General features: G+C 46.6%; 1 protein-coding gene across 1 annotated transcript; it reads right to left on the reverse strand.

Moving 5' to 3' along the window:
- Positions 1-1,463: 1,463 nt before the first annotated feature.
- PTP4A2 (protein tyrosine phosphatase 4A2) lies at positions 1,464-20,768 on the reverse strand. The gene is made up of 7 exons (XM_040086352.2): positions 20,715-20,768; positions 13,418-13,539; positions 12,741-13,302; positions 10,821-10,913; positions 5,354-5,484; positions 3,230-3,304; positions 1,464-1,759 (listed from the first exon to the last, which is right to left on the reverse strand). Exons 3-7 carry the CDS (start codon positions 12,834-12,836, stop codon positions 1,651-1,653), a joined length of 504 nt encoding a protein of 167 aa, XP_039942286.1. The 5' UTR covers positions 12,837-13,302; positions 13,418-13,539; positions 20,715-20,768; the 3' UTR covers positions 1,464-1,650.
- Between the last annotated feature and the right edge of the window lie 1,620 nt (positions 20,769-22,388).

Raw genomic sequence — 22,388 nt, forward strand, 5'->3', positions numbered from 1 at the left:
ATGGGAAAATATCCAGAAGGTGCACATGGTCATCCCCTGGGCAGGGCACTAAAAAAATGTGTTTGGTAGAAGCAGCCTGGCTAAAATCGCTCCTAAAATCCCTGGATTTGTTCACTGGCAGCCCCACAAAAAGATCTCCAAAATTCCCAGGTTTTTAGGGTTTGATGATGAAGGGTGTCAGGATTTTGGGGTGGAATTTAGGATTTTGAGGTGGAATTTAGGATTTTGGGGTGGGATTTGGGATTTTCCATCCCAAAAAACCCAATAAAAAAAAGAAGAAGGCAATCAGAGGTTCAGCTGAGAAAATTCCCCCTCACACCAAGCGAGGCCTTCCCCCAAAATCCCCATTTTCTGTGCTCAGCAAGGCGGATCCAAACCCTTCCAAAACTGGATTTTCTGGGAAAATATCCAGGAAAAAGTGCTCAAGGTAACCTCTGGGGCAGCCAAAAATCAAAAATCTGCTTGGTAGAAGCAGCCGGGTTAAAACTGCTCCTAAAATTCCTCGGTTCGTTCCTTGGCAGCCCCACAAAAAGATCTCCAAAATTCCCAGTTTTTAGCGTTTGCTGATGAAGGGTATCAGGATTTTGGGGTGGGATTTGGGATTTTCCATCCCAAAAACCCCAATAAAAAAAAGAAGGCAGCAATCAGAGGTTCAGCTGAGAAAATTCCCCCTCACACCAAGCGAGGCCTTTCCCTAAAATCCCGATTTCCTGTGCTCAGCAAGGCGGGGAATGTGGACAGCAGCAGCAAAAAAAAATCTATATATATAAAATATAAAACCTTTTCCATCTTTCTGACAGAGAAATTAATTCCAAATCCTCGTCTGAATCGCCCCTCGCTCACCCAGGACTCTTTGGAACATCAGTCTTGCGTGCCAGCGTGGATTTTCTGTCTAAAATTAAACATTTCAGCCCAATTCCTCGGCAAGAATCAGGCTGGGAATCGCTCCCACGCTCCCAAAAAACCAGATTTAGAGGGTTCAGGCGGTGAGGTTCCTGTCCCAACCCCCCAGGAGTCAGAATTCCACGGAAAACATCCCCCAAAATCCCCGGGATGCGCCCAAAAAAAGGGTTTAAGGCTGGCAGGCTGTTCCCAGCCAGCTCAAAAACAACAAAAAATTCATTTTTTTTTTAAAAGAGTTGAAAAAGGAATTCGCACCTGAGGAATTCACATCCCTGGCCAGGGGTGTTCTCCTCACCTCGAGAAAATCCTTTCCGCTTTTTCCTTAGACATAAAAGTTGACTTTATTTCTTTTCTTAAAAAGTTAAAAATACAGAATTGGTTCAGAAAACTGCTTTTCTCCTTGCAGGTTCGCAGCTTAAGGAGAAAACAATCCTTCACTGAAATGTTTCTCTTAATTGGTTTTTATTATTATTATTATTTATTTTTTAATTTGGGGTTGGGGTTTTTTTTTTTTTCCTTTCAATCATCATCACCCCTTTTTATTTTTTAATTTTATTTTAAAGGACAGAGGTCGAGGAACGCTAACTCCATTAATTTGAAGACTTTTTGTTTGGTTGGGGTGGTTTTTTTTTCTTTTTTTTTGATTCCAGATTCACATTTCCAGGTGCCAAAGAGTCCAAGAGCCCAGCTCACTTCTGCCTTCCTTTTTTGAGATCATTTCTGGGTTTTTTTTTGGTGTTTATTTATTTATTGAACACAGCAGTGACCGTTGGCATCTTTGAAGCGTAATCTCATCTTGGGCCGGTATTTCTCCAGGTAAAGCAGCTGTTTGGAATTGAAAGCTCCCCTCCTTTTCCTAAAAAATAAAAAGGAAAAAAAAACAACAAGGAAGGTGGAGATCAATAAAAAAAAGCAGCGTTTCGCTCATTTCGGGCAGATTAATTGTCGTTTTAATGAGGTTTTTTAGGGTTAAAAAGCAGATTTTTGTGTATTTCACCGGAATATTCAGGTCAAATTCCAGGGGGTTTTTTTCTTTTTATTTTTTTTTTTTTTTAAACTTAATTTAATTTTTACTTTTTTTTTTTATTATTATTATTATTTGTGGAGCGGGAGATTTTCTTCCCATGCCTCGGAACAACGAAAGAACAACGTCAAGGTCTCCCTTCCCCGGGTGCTGCTGAAAAGAGACTAAGAGATAAAAGAAGGGCCCACGAAAAGAAAAGAAAAATAAAAAAAGGAATTTTTTTTTTTTTTTAAAAAAAATAAAATCTGTTGCCTGCGAAGCCACAAAAAGCTCCCTGCACACAAATTTCACCTGCTGAGCTTCTTCATTCCCAGGGGTGTTGGAGTTGAATTTTATTATTCCCAAGATTTCTGAGCTTCCCCCAAAATTCCTCCGTTTGTTGGCTCAGCCTCAGAAGGATTTAATTTTATCTTTCAATAAAAAATCAAAAAGTAATTTTTGCAGCCTGGGCCTTGACACCTTTACCTCATTAAAAAAAAAAAATCAGAATATTTGAGGATTTATTTTATATTTAAAGCCAGATTTTAAGGAGAGAGATCACCTGTTAATCCTCATTAATCAGCAGCAATTTTTACAGTCCCGTCCTTGACACTTTTACCTGGGAAAAATCCAAAATTTTGAGCTTTTTATTCACATTTAAGCCCAGGTTTTAAAGAGAAAGTGAGAGATCACCTGTTAATCCTCTCTAATCAAAATCAATTTTTATAATCCCATCCTTGACACTTTTACCTGAGAAAAATCAAAATTTTTGAGCTTTTTATACACATTTAAACCCAGTTTTTAAAGAAAAAGTGAGAGATCACCTGTTAATCCTCTCTAATCAGAATCAATTTTTATAACCCCGTCCTTGACACTTTTACCTGAGAAAAACCCACATTTTTGAGCTTTTTATTCACATTTAAACCCAGATTTTATAGAAAAAGTGAGGGATCACCTGTTAATCCTCTCTAATAAAAATCAATTTTTATAGTCCTATCCTTGACACTTTTACCTGAGAAAAATCCAAATTTTTGAGCTTTTTATTCCCATTTAAACCTAGATCTTAAAGAGAAAGTGAGAGATCACCTGTTAATCCTCTCTAATAAAAATCAATTTTTACAGTCCCGTCCTTGACACTTTTACCTGAGAAAAATCCAAATTTTTGAGCTTTTTATTCCCATTTAAACCTAGATCTTAAAGTGTTAACCCTGAGCTTTTCCTTCACGTTTAAACCCCGCTTTTAACGAGGTTATTATTTATTTTAAGATAAAACTCCCCCCCAAAAAAAAAAAACACCAAAGAAAAAAGTGGATTTTCACTTACTGCCTTATGAACTGAACTGCGTCCTCGTACTTCATCCCGCACTCAATGAGAGCAAGCGCCACCAGAACCGGAGCCCTGCAGGGAAAAAAGGGAAAAAAAATCAATATTTGAGGAAGATTCACAGAGATAATAAATGGAATCCTTCAAAATTCATCAAATTCCTCTCCCAAACAAGCAGCTGGAGGGTTGGTTTTTTTATTCTTATTTTTTTTTTCTTTTTTATTCCTTTTCAGCATTTCCTGCAGAAAGGTGTTTTGCTCGATGTAAAATGAATTTTTTTTTTTCTGGAAGGGATTCTGCTCCTGAAGGAACTAAAAATCAATAGGAGCTCTTTAGTGCTTGGGGTATGATAATAATTCTGGGGTTTTATCTCACTTTAAGCTAATTTTCTGCTTTTTAACAACTCCTGAATGCTTCGGAGCATGGATTGAGCTGTGTAGAAGCAGAGCTATGGCTTTACAGATATTTATATTTTTTTCTTTTTTAACTGGTTCTGTAAAGGAACAGGGAATAAGTAGAATTTTCTGCTTTGGGATCTTCGTTTCAGAAGTGAGTTAAGGATTAAAAAAATGGGGTTTTAACAAGCAGGAATCCCAGAATACATTGATTTTTTTTTTCCTCCACCCCGCAGTGCAACAGGCACCTGTAAGGGTGGAGTAAAATGGGATTAAAGAGGTGCCAGGAATTGGACAATTCCTGTGGCTAAAACAAGAAAATTCAGGAGGAATAACTCCCACCATCACCCTGCACCTGCATAAATACAATTATCCACTCTCCAAGTGTGAATTTGCAACTCCAAAGGTCACTGGAGTAGAACGGAATAAAACAAATACAGAATAAAATACAGAATATATTAAAAAAAAAATTAGAATGAAATATAAAACACAGAATAAAGTACAAAACATAAATACAGAATATAACCGCAGAATAAATATAGAATAAAATATAGAATAAAATACAGAATATAGACTAAAATACAGAATAAAATATGGGATATAGAATAAAACACAGAATAAAACAAATCAGCTCCCTCTTTTCTATTTTTGGGAATGGTTCTTCCCCAAAGCTGGAAGTTGTGAGGGAGAAACTCCAAACTTGAGAGGAAGAAAAGGAATTAAAGCACTGCTCCTAAATAGCTTTTTTTTTAAAAAAAAATTCCACAGATAGTGAAAAAACAGAAGGAAATTTAAAAAAAAAACTGTTAAAAAGAAGTTTTATGTGTGTGTAAAGGAGCAGAGAAGGGTTTATTGTTTTAGAACAAATGCTTTTAAATGAATGGATTCACGACACTTTTTTAAAAATGAATTAATTCACAATACTTTTATAAATTAGTGAATTCATGACCCTTTTTTAAAATGAATGAATTCACAATACTAATAAATTAGTGAATTCACGACACTTTTATAAATTAGTGAATTCACAACACTTTTATAAATTAGTGAATTCACGACACTTTTATAAATGAATTCAAGACACTTTTTAAAATGAATTCACGACACTTTTTTAAACGAATTAATTCACAATGCTTTTATAAATTAATTCGCAACACTTCTATAAATTAGTGAATTCATGACACTTTTTAAAATGAATTCACGACACTTTAAAATTAATTCACGACACTTTTATAAATTAGTGAAATCACGACACTTTTTAAAATGAATTAATTCACAATACTTCTATAAATTAGTGAATTCACGACACTTTTTAAAATGAATTAACTCACAACACTAATAAATTAGTGAATTCACAATACTGTTTATAAAATTGCTGAATTCACGACACTTTTATAAATTAGTGAATTCACGACACTTTTTTAAATGAATTCACGACACTTTTTAAAATGAATTCACGACACTTTTTAAAAATGAATTAATTCACAACACTTCTTTAAAATGAATTAATTCACAACACTAATAAATTAATGAACTCACAGCCACCTCCCCAAGGCTTTTGATCCCTTATAAAACCTCTCCCTATTTTTAAGTCGCTTTCACGACACGAATTTGAGCGCGTCGCTTTAAATCGCCGAGGAGAAACTCGAGGAGTCGCGGTTTGTTCGACACCTTCCCGGGCCAATAAATGACATTTTCCCACAATTTGGAGCCCGCAGAGCGGGGCACTGACCTCCCCAAGCCTGCCACGCAGTGAACAGCCACGCAGCATCCCGGCTCCTCCCGAAATTTGGTTTTTAGGAGGTTGAGCCAGTCCTCCACGATCTGACTGGGGGGCGGCGCTCCGTCATCGAACGGCCAGTCCTGAGCGGGGATATTAATTAATAATAATTAATTAATAATAATTAATATAAAATATTCCATCAAACCTCCAAGTTAGAGAAAAAGCTGGATTGGGTTTAAAAAAAAAAAATAGCAAAATAAACACGTTTCTGGGTTGTTTTGGGGTTTGTTTTTTTTCTGGTGGCGCAGTCGATGTAAGGCAACGTTAAACGTTTAACGAGCATTTAATTGAGGTTTGCAGCGGACTCCTCAGCAATAAAGGATTTATTTATTTTTTAAATGTTATTTTATTAAAAAGTGAGATGTGAGAAATCAATAGGTGTTTTCAAATCAACGCGGGAGAGGGGAGAACTCAGCAGAGCTCTGCTGGTGCTTGGGGCATCCTTCGGAAATCACGTTTGTGCTCCGGGCTCTGAGGAGGAGAAGCTGCTCCTAAAAATTTAGGAGAAGCTGCTCCTAAAAAATATTCCATCAAACCTCCAAGTTAGAGAAAAAGCTGGATTGGGTTTAAAAAAAAAATAGCAAAATAAACACGTTTCTGGGGTTTTTTTTCTGGTGGCACGGTCGATATAAGGCAACGTTAAATGTTTAACGAGCATTTAATTGAGGTTTGCAGCGAACTCCTCAGCAATAAAAGATTTATTTATTTTTTAAATGTTATTTTATTAAAAAGTGAGATGTGAGAAATCAATAGGCGTTTTCAAATCAACGGGGGAGAGGGGAGAACTCAGCAGAGCTCTGCTGGTGCTTGGGGCATCCTTCGGAAATCACGTTTGTGCTCCGGGCTCTGAGGAGAGGAGAAGCTGCTCCTAAAAATTTAGGAGAAGCTGCTCCTAAAAAATATTCCATCAAACCTCCAAGTTAGAGAAAAAGCTGGATTGGGTTTAAAAAAAAATAGCAAAATAAACACGTTTCTGGGTTGTTTTGGGTTTTTTTTTTCTGGTGGCGCAGTCGATATAAGGCAACGTTAAATGTTTAACGAGCATTTAATTGAGGTTTGCAGCGAACTCCTCAGCAATAAAGGATTTATTTATGTTTTAAATGCCGTTTTATTAAAAAGTGAGATGTGAAAAGTCAATAGGTGTTTTCAAATAAACGCGGGAGAGGGGAGAACTCAGCAGAGCTCTGCTGGTGCTTGGGGCATCCTTCGGAAATCACGTTTGTGCTCCGGGCTCTGAGGAGAGGAGAAGCTGCTCCTAAAAATTCCCAATCCCAACTCCAGTTCCTCCAGCTGCCAGGAATTCAGGGAGTTACCAACCACCTGGGTGGTTTTAATTAAAAAAAAAACCACTTTCATGAGCTGAAAGGTGAGAAAATAATGGCAAAAAGTCGCTTTTTTTGCTGTTGAAGGGGTGGCCACCATTAAATCCAGCCCAAATTTAATATCAATAATCAAACTGATCCAAAAGCAGCTTCCCATTTTTCCTGAGGACACGCAGCTCTCCTGGAATTTGTGTTCCACAGCTTTTCTTTCAGGCCCAAGCAAAACATCCCACAATTTATAATTTTCTTGGATGCGAGGAGTGCTGGAGAAAGGATATGAAGGGGGAAAAAACCCAGCATTTCGTAGTTATTCAGCACTTTTCTTTAGATGATTGCGATGTATTTCAACAGCAAAACTCACGGCAGAGTCCTGGATTATTCCACAAACTCGGAAAATGGAAGGGAATTGCTTTAAAAAGAGCCCTCTCCCCTCATCAGGCACAAAAAACCCCTTTTCCTGGAGCACTTCAGAATAGGTTCTGATGAAATAATATCCCCTGAAACCTGAGAAGGGCGCACAGGAACAGCTGAAAACCACCGGAGCTCCCGTTCTGAGACGCGCTCCAACGCTTGCTGAAGAGCAAACACAGCTCAGAAACGTGCTGCGAGGTGGGAGCCGAGCGTGAGAGCTCCAAAACGCCCCCCGAAATACTGAAATCATTTTATACGGGATTAACTCCCCGAGCCTGCAGAGCGCAGAGAAGTCCTTTTGTTAAAGTACTTGGAAAATTAAAAATATCTGGGACAACGCAGCGAAGTCGAAGGCCACAGGAATAAGATCACGAATCAAAATTTGTTCTTGCTAATAAAAGGTTTTTTATGGGATTTTCCACTCGATCCCACAGTGCTGGCTGGGTTATTTCAGGTCTGTGGCACCCCCTGCCCCAGGAAGAGAGGTACAGACCGCAGGATGCTGCTTTTGAAAGAGGATTTCTGTGTTTAATTGAAATTAAAGCTTTTCCTTCGTATCCACACAACTCCTGGGCTGGCCTGAACCAACCCCAGCACTGATAAAACACGGGAACAAGAATAATTCTGGCATCAGGGAAGGAATTGTAGCAAAGTTTTGCAGGATTTCTTTTTTTTTTTTCCCTCGTTCTGAGTTCTGTCACCTCCAGGAGAGAAAAGCAAACCTGGAGCTGCACAATGAATGAAAGCAGTGATTAATGACCAGGATTGCACAAAGCAGGAGAAGAAAGGAAAGGGATTTATCCTCTTTTCCCTTTTTTTTTTTTGGAATAGCACAACAGCTCCAGATCCGTCCCAGCTCCGGGATTGGCGGAGAAGTGACAGAATTTGGAGGTGATAAAGAACTTTTTCTTCAAAACCACCCGAATTAGGAACTTCCAGAGCTGCTTGGATCTGTGCAGGGAGAGCCCACAGCTCCCACTTCCATCCTGGAATCCCACAGCAAGGAATCCCCACCTCCAAAAGGGGCATTTCCACCTGCCCAGGGCGTTCTGCTGGAGGCTCCTGGGGGGCACAGAGGGCAAAAAAACATCTGATCCAATAAATCAAGGAGCGAGAGAAGGAGAACGAGGAAAGATCCCTCGGATCCTGAAGATGAACAAAGCCACCACAGCTCCTGGGGCTGCCAAAAATTCCTCTCAGAAACCAGAAAACCAAAAAAATCCCTCCCGGTTTTCCTGACGTCCCGTTTGTGTCCTGAGCCCTGAACTGCAGCAGCCCCCAGGAATTAAATCCGTGCTCCTGGATCCCACCCCTGCTGACAAACACGTGCAGGGAAGAGTAGCCCAGCACCCAGGGAACAGCTCATTCCCTATTTTCTCACTCTGCCATCTGCAAAAAAGCTCTAGAGCTGTTCTACCCATGGCCCGCTCCCAGGTTTGCCAAAAATTCCCATTTTCAGCGGTTTCACCACGTTTTTGACCTCAGCGGCGCTAAAATAGACATTAAATAGTGCTAAAAGAGGCACTGATCTTCCCCCAGGCTGTGTTTTTAAGCTTGAATTTTTTTTAATTTTTTTTTTTAACAGGCAAATATTAGCTTTAAATAGCGAGGTGTTATTTTCTCAGCCAGGGGTAACTCAATCCCATTTCAGAGACTCTGCCTGGGGAAAAAAAAAAAAAAAAAAAAGGCAGGAATTCGTGGGGAAGAGGAGATGGATTTATCTCCCCCCTGGAGCAGTATCCTGAGGTTTTTTAAGCTGAGGGAAATGTCCTCAAACAGGAGATTCTGCTCAAAGCGGGAGGCTTCACACCAGGGCAGAGCTGCAGGAAACCCCATTTCCAGTTTTGTTTTATTTTTTTCAGCAAAGCTTCCTCCAAGAGCAGCTTTCGGTTCAAAATTGAGGTTTTAAAGCTTCCTGAGAACAAAAAGGCTGAATTATTTTAGAAACTCGAGCTCCAGAGCACTGCCCCAGGGCCTGGAAAAGGTGGGAATTCCATCCCAGCTGGGAATTCCATCCCAGCTGACAGAGCTGCCCTGGGAAGAATCTCCCTCCTGGCACAGGAATTCTCTGCCAAGCCCCAGCTTAACTCAGGGCTCGGAGGGATTCCACAGCACAAATTTAATCCTTCCAGCCTCTGGCAGCACGAGGAGAGTCCCAGGGAGAAGCGTGTCCAAAAACCAGCCGCGTGTCCAAATCCCAGACAGCTCCGGAAGGAGGAAAAACGCAATTCCAGAGGGCAGCCCGGCAAGGAGGGACTTTTCCAACACCACCAAGGCCCACGTGGCTGCCTGGAACTGGAATAAAAGCTCTGCAGGGCTGCAAGCCAAGAAACCTGACTGACCTGTGTTACCCTGGTTTTGCTGAGTTTCTTTATTAGCCTTTTGATTTTCATAAATGGAGTCAGATCTTTTAGTTACTGTAGAATATTAGAGCAGTTTTCTACCCTTTCCCACAGATGTAATATAAACAAATATTTTGTTTTTCATTCTCTGTCTTTTGTTTGCGTATTTCTAACCTGAAAACAATGGTAACTGACAATTGGTCTGGCCACTGAGGCTGAGGGGTGGAAACCCCAAAAAGCCAATCTTCTGCTGGACCCACAAATGTATAAAAAGTAAAAATAAACAAAGGGGCTCTCTTCTCTCCGCTCTTTCAGCTGGGAGCTGGATCAGAGGAACCTCTGCGAAAATCTCTTGTGTGACTGCTTTGTGTGTCTCGGTGACAGACCTGGACGTGGAATTTTCACTGATATGCCAGGATGCTTTTTTAATTTTTTTTTCCCCCTCCTCATGGCAAACTGCGGGAGTTTTCCTGTGGCCGAGCCACGAAAAGCAAAACGAGAGCTGCAGGAAGTTTGAGGCGCAGCTTTCTGCCCTCTCAACACCGGGGTGGTTACTCACTGCCAGCAAAATAAACTGATTGTATCAGGCACACTCTGATAATCCCCAAGCATTGCCTGGAAAAACACCTCCTGGAAGCTCGGGGTGAGCACACACCTCCTAAAAAAGCGCCGCCCAAAGAGTGGGACAGCATTGCACAAGGGCAGCCGTGAGCAGGAGTTCCACCTGCTCCACTCAGAGGTCAGGAGGGCAGGGTTTGACGGGATTTTTTGGGAGGAATTCTTCCCCCTGAGGGTGGGGAAGGATTTCCCAGAGAAGCTGTGGCTGCCCCAGGAGTGTCCAAGGCCAGGCTGGAGCAATGTGGGATAGTGGGAAGTTTCCCTGCCCATGGATGAGCTTTAAGGTTCATTCCAGCCCCAAAACATTCCAGGATTCTCTCCTGCCACGGCTATTCCACAGAAGTTTGTATCAATGTGTCACCTACAGGCTCCAAAGTGGCACTGTCCGGAAGAGCAAGGAAAGGGAATTTTATCCACATCCTGAGAAAAACAACAGCAAAGCCAAAAAAACACCACCAAACCCAACGTGGCCAGAGAACAAGGAGCAAACCAGGTTCAACCATCAAGGCTGAGCACCAGATAAAACCAAAAATAACCACTAAAAAGCGAACAAAAGATCCCAACAAACCCAAAAACACACGAAAGCCCAGCGAGTTTCTCAAAGCCACCTGGTGCTCATTTACTCTTGGCCAAGCTGGGCCAGCCCCAAGCAGGAAGAGATCCCCGTGAATTTTCTAGGCATGAAAATTCACATTTTTTAGCCAGTTTTTCAAGGCAACTCACTAGAACTTGGATTCCTTCTTTCTCGATTGGAGCTTGATCATAAGTGGCATCACAAACTCGCACCAAGGTTGTCACCCCGTACTTCTTCAGCTCCTTGAAGAGAGAGGAAAACACCTGAGGCACTGATGAATGATAAATCTTTTTTCAATCAGCTGCAAAACCCAGCAATTCCCACAGTTTCAGGGCACTGCCCAAGGAAAGAACAAGGGATAAAATTTCTGAGGAAAAGTTACAAACGACAGGACAAAAGAGAAACATCTCTTGGGGGGGGTGAGGGGGGAATAAAGAAAAATAAATTGCAATTCTAAGAGTAAAATTAAAACAGCTGCTTCAATCCTCCATGCAGCTCCTTCTCCTCTTTAAATAGAAGCCTGGGACTGTTTGCTTCAGGCAGTGTTGACATTTGGAGGCAGGGAGGAACAGAACACACACCCCATCATACTCCAGCTTCCTGGTAATGCACTATAAGTAGCACTCGGTGCCAGATAAAGAATCAGAGGATCAAACAAAAGCTGCTCCAGCTCACTCTGAGGGTTCAGAAACCACAATTTCCTCTGCTGCTCGGGGCTGGATTGCACCTCACATTTAGAAGGGGTATCTATTGCAGAGAGAGTCCTGAAAAAGGGAGAAAAAATCTCCATAATTGAGGGGGGAAATAAAAGGGTGCGAGGGGAAAATGGAGCGGTGATATCTGAGCAGATCCACGTGAAGGGACGCTCAGACACCAGCTGGAGGTGACAGGATCCCCCTGGAACGACAAAAACCTGCACACAGCAGATAAAAACCCTCCTGAGAGAAGCCTGAAGGGCACGAGGATGTGAAATGCACTGTGCTGCTGCTCCTCTGTACACTCGCCCAGAAAATTTGAATTTTTGTATTGAAGATGTCACGGTGTCGGTGACAGGGTGACCCAGCAGAGGCCACCTTCCATGGATCGCTTCTGGCACCTGAAATCCCTGATAATTCCCTGGTGGACAGGGGAGTTCAATAACTCATCCCGTAAACTAAAACTTCGGTTTGTGTCCGGCATTTAATTTTCTGAGCGAGGAGAAAGCCCAGCTCCAACTCTCAGCTGCGTCTTGAGGAGCAGCAGCTGAGCAATGGCTGATGAATAAATCAATAAAAACAGCGCATTACTTACGGAAAAACAACATCCAGAGTCGTAAAATGTTCAAAATAAGAACACCAGAAGGATGGAATGCTTTGGGTGGGAAGGGAGCTCAAAGCCCAGCCAGTTGCACTCCTCTGGTCAGGGACACGAACCCGGCCTTGGACACTTCCAGGGATCCAGGGGCAGCCTCAGCTGCTCTGGGAATTCCAGCCCGGCCCCTCACAGGGAGGAATTCCCTCTATTTTTAACCTAAATTTCTCATTTTTCTGTTTGAACCCATTATTCTTGTCCAAGGGTGCCTTGATGGAAAGGGGGGGTGTGTTTGTATCTCAAATGTGAAGCTCATCCAAGCCAAGAAATGCAGGAATTCAGAAAAAAAAAAAAACAACCTAAAAAACAGTGAATTCTCTTCTCATACTATAAAGAGAATGTGAATAATAATGACAAAAAAAACCCTTTACATTTCAGGTAACAGAGCACCAGAGCTGAGGAAGGACTGGTCAGCAAATTCCTGCACAGGAATTCTGAGGAATTTGGGAATTTTTTTGGACCCAAGGAGTAAATCCTTGATGGAAAGGGGGTGTGTGTTTGTATCCCGAAAGTGAAGCTCATCCAAGCCAAGAAATACAGGAATTCAGACCAAAAAAATTATCAGTGATTTTCATACTGTGAAGAGAACATGAAAAATAGACAAAAAAAACCCCTTAAATTTCAGGTAACAGAGCAGCAGAGCTGAGGAAGGACTGGTCAGCAAATCCCTGGGCAGGGAATTCTGAGGAATTTGGGAATTTTTCTTTTGGACTCCTTACCTCAATGAACTTGCTGAGGGTTGCATTGGTTGGGTTGTGAGTGATCAGGAAACGCAGATTCTCGTAAGTAATTTCCACGGGGGCTGGACGGTTCATAATGGCAAAGAAAATGTGTGAGGGGCCAAACAAAAAATAAAAAAAAAAAAAAGGAAAAAAAAGGAAAAAGAAAGAAAAAAAAAATCAAAATAAAAGGGGGAAAAAAAAAATAATCAATGACCTTGGAAACGTTTCACAGCAGAAAACATCAAAAAAAAAAAAAAAATCACTAATATGCCTGGGATTGATCAGAGCTTGCTTTGCCGGGTTTGTTCCTCAGGGATTTTTTGCTCCTAGAAAAAAAAGCAGGTTTGCTTCCGAATCCTCAATTCCTGGCGGGGTGTTATCCTTCAGACTCCCGAAATTCCCACTGGGCAGTTCTACATCGAGGCACTGGTGAGGCGAAGGAAGCGAGGGCAGGGTTTCGTCGTCTTCACGCTTGGTTTTCCTGGCGCTGAGTTCTGCCAGAGTCCGTGACAGGAATCCGCTTCCAACGGGCAGGAGATAGCCCATAAATCTGAGCCCGCTGAGTTCCCGGAGTTTTGAAGGCAGAAATGTTTAAAAAATTAAAAAAAAAAAAAAAAAAAAAAGAAAAAAAAAAAAAAAAAAAAAAAAAAAGGGGGGGGATTTATGGCACTCACACGCACACGTGGGGAGCCCCCTGAGCTCACTTGGCAGCCAGGGTGCTGTGCTGGGCCTGGCAGAAGTCTGCCCTGACGCTCAGAATCGCCATAAATGTGCCAAGTATCCTCCAACAGAACACCTGGAATCGGGAGAGACAGCGGGAAAAGGGTTGGTGGGTTCTGCTCCCGTCAGAGAAACTCAGACCCCCAGAGAAACTCGGATTGAGATCGCCGGTGAAAACAAAAAACCCAAATAAGTTCAAGTCCTGAGAGCACAAATATTGTGAATATTCTCTGGGGGTTTTTGTTCTAATTCCTGCTCCTGGAGGCACCAAGAACAAGGAATTCTGTGTTGCCCTCCCCAGAGAGGTGTCCTGGAGTAACAGAAAAGAGCACAAAGCCAAGCACACACTTGGAAATGTCATGGGCACAGCCCCACCTGCTTGGATTAATCCCAAATACATAAAAACCAGCCACTGCTGCGGCTCTATTTTCTGAACAAAACCAGCAGCTGGAGCAGAAGTAAGAGTATAATAAATAAAATAATACAATATAATCAATTTTTCATGTGTTTGAGCCCTTGCTAGCAGATAAATTTCACTCAGCTCGGAATATCCCCCAGAAATCCATCCGGGAGTGATGGCCAAATGGTCATTTAGCAGCAATAACTTTTAGTTATTCTCAATTATTTCATTTATAACCGTAATAACTTTGGGTTATTCGCAGCCTTATCTCTATTTACAGACCCGGGCTTTAAAGGCAGCCACAGCTCTCGGTTTGAAGAGCCAGAATTCAAAATCCAAAATCTCAGACACGAAGGACGGAGCAAAGCCGTGAAATTCAGGGGGATGAAAAGAGGGAGTTATCCCAAAGCACCCGAAATCAGGACTGAAATATCGAATTATCAACGCGGCGTTCTTCAGCGCCCTTTAAAAAAAAAAATAACAAAACCGAGGAATCGCTGATGATGATCCTTTTTTGGAGGGGTGAGGTGGGGAAAAAAAAAAAAAAAAGCTGGAAATCGGAGGGATAAAATGCCAGCCCGCAGGTGGAGTGGGAAGGTCGAGGTGGCCACACTGGGGCGAGGATAATTAGGGAAAAACACACCCCCAGCCCAAACCCGCCCGGCGCTTAATGAGAGCCGCGCTTCCCGACGGGCAAATTAAGCGCCACGAAATCAACCTCCCTGGCCGCCACCGAGTCGAAAATCACCCAAAGAACTGCAATTACTCCCTTAAAGCGCAGCTCTGCGGTGCCAAAAATGATATTAATTAGCTGGCCAGAGGCGAGGGAAAAGCTGTTTTCCAGCACCTCCGCCGACCTTCACGCAGCTCCTGCTCTGAGTGACTGAAATACAAATTTCCGCCTCCGACCCCGGGATGTTTTATCCCCCTGATGGAAGAGGCCCCTCCGAACGCGTCAGACTCAAGTCCTCGCATTTATCAACTCATTCCCTCACCCACCATAGAAAATTAAGAGGTGAAAGCCCAATTAGAACTTTTAGTTAAGGATAGTAAAGATGGTTTTTATAAATAACAGCAAAATGAGGAGAAAGGAGAACCTCCATCCCTAGGTTCTCCTCTTGGTGCCAGGTTTGGTTGGAAAAGCCTCATCCAGAGCTGTTTTTGCCCTGGAAGTTGTGTCAGATCAGGGTTATTTCGGATACTCCTCAAATCAAAGAGGGAATCTCACCCGAATTCTTTTAAAAGGTTGTACAAACAATTTACCAAGCGATTAACAAGTGGAATATCTCATTTACACGCGTCCTGAGAGTGGCAAAGAGTCAGCAGCTCCTCTGGAAAAACAGGAATGACACCAGCTCCCCTTCCCAAAGGAATATTCCTGAAGCATTTAATTAGCTCCTAGCTCAGGAGTGATTAAAAATGGAAAGCACTGTATTTAAGCCTGAAAAAAGAAAGTTATTTCCAGCAGGATAAGGAGTCGATGTAGCTACACCAGGCTAATTTTAAAAGTTTGGGTTGCTGAGAGATATCAAGTTTTAAAAAAAAAAATTACGGTTTCCAATTAAGAAAATTAAAACTTACTGTCTACAACTTCTGATTTTCCCAAGTAAATATTTTTAAAATTCTCTCTCCCTGTGCTACCAAGTAAATTTGCACTTCAAAGCCCCGAGAAAATAAACTGAAACCGCGTCTGTGGACAGCAGCAAACAAGGAATCGTTTTTCCGCCAATTAACCTCCAGATCTTCTAGTGAGGAATGAGATAAGGCATAGAGAGGAACCAACGAAATGACGAGGCTGGGCTGGAAAAGGGAGCAGAAACATCCGAGGAGGAAAAGCAGAGACCCAGCAGGACAAAAAACATTCCTGGAGCTGCAAGGATGTGCCTGGGAGGCAGCTCCGGGTGGTGTTATCAGGGAATGGGGATTGATCCAGACGTTACCGGATCGATCCAGATGCTGCCTGATCGATCCAGATGTTATCAGATTGATCCTGATGTTACCAGACCGATCCAGATGCTCTCCGGGCAGGTGGGAGGGATTTAGGGAAGTTTTCACAATCCCACCAGGATCGGGCTCCCCTCGCTCGCAATCCGACCCGAGGGAAATTTGAGAGGAATTTCTTTTCAAAATGGGCAGAAGTAAGGCTCAAAGGGCAGTCATTAGCCAGCAGAAATGAACCGAGGTAAGAACTGATCAGGAGGGATCAGGGAAATGAATTCCTGGCTCAGAAGGACCCGGAGATGGCCGGGAGTGAAATCCAGCACACCCATCTCCAATTCCAGGGGCTGCTGCGGCACCGAGCCCTGAATCAGAGATTCCAGCAGAGCCAGAGGCCCTGGACTGAGCCAACACCAGCCCAGGGTAAAGGAAAAACAAGGAATGACAGCGTGAGGAATTCCCAGTTCCACCAGCTCCTCCAAAACCGAGCAACGCTGAGAGAGGAGAACAGCTCAGGACAGCTGCAGCTTCCAGGGATTGCAAAACACGGATCCCCCTGGAAAGGTCACCGGGATCCCCTTTCCACTGCCCCGGGGCACAGGATGCACAGCACTCCCTGCTAATTTGTTACTCAGAGTTCAGGGGATCCTCGGGAAGGCTTTGAGCAATCCCAAATCATTTTGTTCCTCTCTAAGGGAGAATCCGCCAGCTGCTGGATTTTCCTCTTCCATAAAATCTCCGGCATTTCCGTGAACCCCGTGAAATCCCAGCTAATTTCCATCCTGCCATCGGGATTTTGGCTTTTCCTGCCACCCTGCCCCTGCCAGGTTTTACTTCCCCCTGCTGAAAATCCCCCACCGAGTGACCCCTCTCTATCCCCACGCCGCCAAAATGCGGTTTTCCAAGTGAGAGAAGTCGGGAGACCACCGAAACGAGCCTTAAAACTTACAACACAAATCAGCCTTAAAAAAAATAAAATAAAATAAAAATCTTTTCTAAAATATCCTCTCCTAGCACAGGGAGAAAAAAAAACCACCCCTGGAACGAAGCGGTTTTGGACGAACTCCTCGGAAAGCCTCTCCGAAGGAAGCTTGCTCAGACCGACACGTGCCTGCAGAGGGGTGAGGTCCAAAAATTTTTCACCGTTCCGCCCTGTCCACCCCCGCGGGCGGCTGCAGCTCCCTCCCAGCTCCCTCCCAGTTTCCTCCCAGTCCCTCCCAGTTCGCTGACAAGCTCTGGCGGTGACTCACTCGCTTCCTCTCGCACCAAAGCCGCGGCAGCAGATACGGATCTGCCCGAGCAGGAACAACAACAACAAAAAAAAAAACCCCTTGGCATGAAAAGAAGCCTCGAGTGGCAAGTGACACGTCAGGAAATGGTGACAATTGTCACCTGCTCAGGGGGAGGACAGGCCTGAGGCGAAGCTCGAAAAGTCGGGCTGCCATCCCTAAAACAGGAATGGATGGAAGAATCAGCCTGGAGCAGCTGGACATGGCGGTAATTCCGACAGGGGCTGTGCTCTTCCCTGTTAAAATGTTGTTCTGACGCTGGGATTATTTTTAAAAAAACGCCTTCCCCACCCATCACTTAAGTTTTCGGAGGACACGTTTGAATGGTATTTGCATTCCCTGCCCAAAAAGTTGGAAGTTGCTAAAAGTGTTTGAAGTCGAAGTTGCTGAAAGCGTTTGAAGTCGAAAGCAAAAGGCTCTGCTAAGGAAAAAAAAAACCCAAATAATTAAAAATTGAGCTACGATCCTGTTCAAGCCACGGAATTACATTCAAGCGAAATCAAAAATCACTTTCAGAAATTTGTTTGTGACATCAATAAGCCTTTCCTAAGAAAAAAATCAGAAGGCTGAGTTGTCTAAGCTGGGCTTTGAAAACAAGGCCTTGCCTGATCAACAGCTCAGCCTAAACACTCTCAGGCTTTCAGCCCAAGTATCAAACCCAACACCAAAACCCCATTAACGAGTCAAGCAGGACTTAAAAGCAACTTCAAAAAAAAAAAAAAAAAAAGAAAAAAAAATCACACGGAGAACACAGAAGCTGCAGAGTTGAGTCACTTGCACCTCGCTCATCTCCCTAGTTTGAGTTTCCATCCACCTCTGCTGGGAAAACGCCTCGGTCTGGAGCTGAGGAGTTAAAGCCGGGCTGACAGCCGAGCCTGGGGCTGACTGATAAATGTCACTGCCCGGCCACAAAGTCCCAATTGTTCCCGGGCACAGCCCATTCTCCGGGGCGCAGCTCGGTTTTCAGCCTGAGAGCCAAGGGCTGAGCTTCTTAGCAGGGCACGGAGAGAAACAAGGGGCAACAAAAAGCTCCGAGTACTCCTGAGAGAGGAGAGAGGAGATCCCCGGCTCCTTCAGCCCTTCACAACCAGCAAAACGAGCTGTGAGGGGACAGCGGGGGCACGGGCACGCTAAAGGGATTTGATAACTCCCATTTAAGAGGCGCCAGGCCGCTCCCAGCTCACCTGCCCCGAAAAGAGCAGCCGCCAAGCCACAGGGGCTGGTTTCCACAGTTCACAGGGAGCTGCTCCAAATCTCCAGCTGTCAGAGTAATCCAGAGGCACCAACGGCACCGAGCTGCTCTCTGCCAGGGCAGGAACACCACCGAAAGTGTGCTTTCACCTCCCAAAACACACGGGCTGCAAACATCACTGGGAATCCCGGGATGGTTCGGGTGGGCGGGGGCGTCTCCCAGCATCCCGGGTTATTCCAGCCTGGCCTTGGGCGCTTCCAGCGCTGAGGCAGCCACAGCTTCTCTGGGAATTCCATCCCAGCCCTTCATCACCCTCACAGGGACGAGGTGAATCCCATCTAAATCTCAAAATCCCACCTAAACCCATTCTCTGCCAGCGTGAAGCCGCTCCCCCTCGTCCTGGCGCTCTGGCCGGAAGCTCCCTGCTCGCCCTGCTCCTCCCGAGCTCCTTTCCCGGCTGTGGATCACCCTGCTGGAGCCTTTCCATGAATCACCCGCTCCACAGGTAACAGAGCCGGAATTCCAGAGAGGGGCAAAGTCCGGGCAGGAGCCAGGGAAGCAGCTCCAGCTCTGCCCTGAGCACTGCAGTGTGGAAGAGGAGGATGGATCTCCGCAGGGAATTCAGCCTGGAATCCATTCACTGAATTTATGAGGTGTTTAAAAATAAAAAAAAAAAAAAAAAATCACAACTAGACCCTGAGTAAGACCCACATTCCTGGCTGTGCATCCACACTCCTACCTTAACTCCAGCTGAGTTGACTAAATCCAAGTATTTCTACACGTTGAGTCATAAGGAGACAGAGTTTTCTGGCTGCTGCTAGTGGTGGGTTTCTCTCTTTTTATTTTTTTCTTTTTTTCCTCTCCTTTAAATCCTAACTGCAGTTCTGAGTCAGACCCTGCCTGGTTCGTTCGGGGAGTTTCGAGGCGAGTTTCCATTTATACAGGAGCTTTTCAAAGCCAAATTTCTCCCTTCTTCCTCCTCCTCCTCCCTTGCCCCGAAACCAGCGAGCACAGACTGCCCCGGGAGAAAATGCAGATCGTGACTAATCACACCCAGGAACCATCATGCGTCCGAAGGAAGCCGCTTCCAGCACTTCCCCACAGCCTCACCTGTGCTCCAAAGCCCCAAAATCCCAAAGCTCAGCTCCTTCTCAAGCCCAAAGCTCGCCCCGAGCTGACATTCCCAAGAAATCCGCCCCTCCCTGACTCAGACCTTCCCGCAGGTCACTCGCAACGCCCCGGGCCACGCCAGGACTTTTTTTTTTTTTTCCCCCCGAGGCATTGCTTGTCCCAGAATTCATCGGCTCCCCCCTTTTTGCAGCCCCAAATCCCACAGGGCAGCCCTTTTTCCAGACGAACCGGCCCCGGCAGCCCTGCCCCCATCCCTAGCCCAGGGAAACCACCACATCCTGGCCACCCTTCCTTCCCTGCTCCATCTGCCCCCCTCCAGCCCGAGAAACTGGCACCCCCCAGATTCTCCCCTCTCCACTGTCCAGCCCTAAACACACACACACACGCAAAAAAAAAAATCCTCCAACCTTTACAGACCACCTCGAGGCTTCCCTTTCCCACCCTAAAAATATCCCCTGCTTTTATCAAAATTGTCCCCCCCCCCTCCCATCCACACAGGAATCAGTAACGTCCCTCCCTTCAAAACACCGCTGCAGATGCTCCCCCAAAACCAGGTGCAAAGCCCCACATCCACCCCTCCTGCAGCCTCTCTGTCCCCGCACTGTTTCAGTCCCACAGGAAATGCCCTCCCTTCCTGAACAACCCCCCAAAATGGGGTGCAAGGGGGGCTTGGGGACCCACACAAGTCCCTGGGGAGCACTGAGCCCCCCACATCCCACGGGTGAAGGAGGATCCCCCCCAAAACCAGCCCTGCAGGGAGAAGGGACCCCCAAAGCTGCAGGTCAGGGCCAGTGTCCCCAGCCAGCCCCTGGGGACCCCCAAAGCACAGGAGGGACCCCACGGGTGACGAGCCGCCCCCAAACCTCCTCCTCGCACGCAGGGAGCCCTCAAAACCCCCAAGGGTCCCCCCTAAACAAACCCCACAGGCCGGGAGCGTCCTCCAGAACGGGAAAGATTCCACGAACCAGCCCCTCCACCCAGAGCCTCGTGGACCCCCAAATTCCCCTCCAAACAAGCCCTTCAGCCCACAGGGAGCCTCCTGGACCCCCAAGACCACCCCAAACCAGCGCTTCGGCCTTCTGCAACCCCAAAACTGTCCCCCAGAGCACAAAAGCCCCTCCAAGGGCCTAAAGAGACTCTCCAGACCAGAGCGGCCCCCCCAGAGCAGGGAATCCCCTCCAAACAGGCCAAGCAACACCCGGGATTCCCCCCCTTATTCCCAGCTCCCAGGGCGGCGCCTCCAGCCTCCGGCGGTCCCCTCCGTTCCCCCGAAGCCCTCTTTCCCCCGGTTTCCCCCTCACCCTGGGCATTGAGCGGGCCGGGGGCCGGGCGGGGTCGGGCGGGGTCGCGGGCGGGCGGCGGGGCCCGTGACGGGGCTGGGGCTGCGCTGGGCCCGGTCCGGCCGGAGACACCGAGAGCCCGCGCGCCGCCACACGGCTCCTCGCGCACAGGCCGCGCCCCCCCCTCCCGCCCGCGGCCCCGTGGTACGGCCCGCCCCTCACACCCACGGCCGCCACAGTGGTACGGTCCGCCCACGCGCGCCCCCGCCCCGGGGCAGCGCGCTGGGCGCGTCCATTCCGGGAGAGGCGGGGGGAGCGAGCAAGCAATGGAGGGCTGCGTGAGGACCTCGCAGCGCTTTGCAGTGTCTGGAGTGGCTTCCAGGGAAAACAGAGAGAGATCCTCCGTCACGAACTGCAGGAAGAATATAGGTTAGGAATGAGGAGGAAATTCCTCCCTGTGAGGGCGGCGAGGCGCTGGCCCGGGTTGTGGAATGCCCCGAGGTTGGAATTGTTCAAAGCCAGGTTAGATAACACCTTGAACAACCCGCTCTAGTGGGAGGTGCCCCTCCTCCATGCAGCGGAGAACGGCTCCTTCCATCCCGCTGCTTTTACAGCAACTCCCCTTATATCCCGTGGTACAAGCCTCTCCCTCCCCTTTGGGCATTGGTATGGCCCGGTGGCGGCTCGCCCTGACCGGGCACCGAACGACCCCAGTCACCCTTGGTACGTCCCGGGCCCCCCCGCAGCCACCGCGCACTTGGACCGACCCTCCGGCCGCACGTGCAACGGAGCCTTCCACGCCAGCATTTCCCCCACCACCATCACCAGTGCAGTGGTGCAGCCCGCTCCTCCCCACTGCGGTCAGTGGTTCGGTCCGCCCGGGGGTTCCCACGGCTTCCGCTTCCCTGGGACCGGGATGGGAATCGGGATGGGCACCGGGATCGGGGCTGGGACCGGGGAACCGGGACCTGGGTCAAGAGCACGCGGGGAAACACTGTTGCGTCCAGCCCTGGCCCCCTTGGAAGCACCGCGTCCCCCGAGTGAAACGCCAGTAAATCAATGATCCGTGGATCCGCTTCCCCGCTCCCGGCTGGAGCACGGCGTTCCGTGCCTCAGAGCGGGGCTGGGAGCAGGATCCCGGCCGGCCGGACACCCCGCAGCTGTGCGGCCTCAGGCCACCCCAGGTGACACCCCCACGACGTGGCCAGGTGTGCCAGCGCTCGTGTCACACCTGCTCCCCAATGCCGCCTGGAAAAGGGAGGCTGTTCCCGTCACAGCCCTGCTGGGATTGTGTCAGAACCCGCTCGGAGCCACTGCTCCCAGCTGGGGCCACCAAGTGCCACCTGGAGCCAGCGCCGTGTCCCCGACTGCGGGTGATATCTCAGCGAGAGGCGGATAAATAAGAATCCCTTGTTTCCTGCAGAGGCTGGAGGAGATGTGTGATTTCCCCAATTATAAAAGCTGCCGTCTTCCCATTTCCGACTGTCGGATTTATTAATAGAGGGCCGTGTTTTATACTAATTTAAGCAGCTGCAGTGCCTGGAATGTGTCTGTGCCAGTGAAGCGCTGCCTCCACACGATAACAGAACCCCCTGCAAACAAGGGTCTTTGGATTTAGAGAATAATGGAATACCTCAAGTTGGAAAGGGCCCATAAGGGCCACCAAGTCCCAACGCTCCTCGCCCAAACCCACCA

Source organism: Hirundo rustica, chromosome 25, assembly GCF_015227805.2.
Source record: "Hirundo rustica isolate bHirRus1 chromosome 25, bHirRus1.pri.v3, whole genome shotgun sequence".
Classification (NCBI taxonomy): domain Eukaryota; kingdom Metazoa; phylum Chordata; class Aves; order Passeriformes; family Hirundinidae; genus Hirundo; species Hirundo rustica.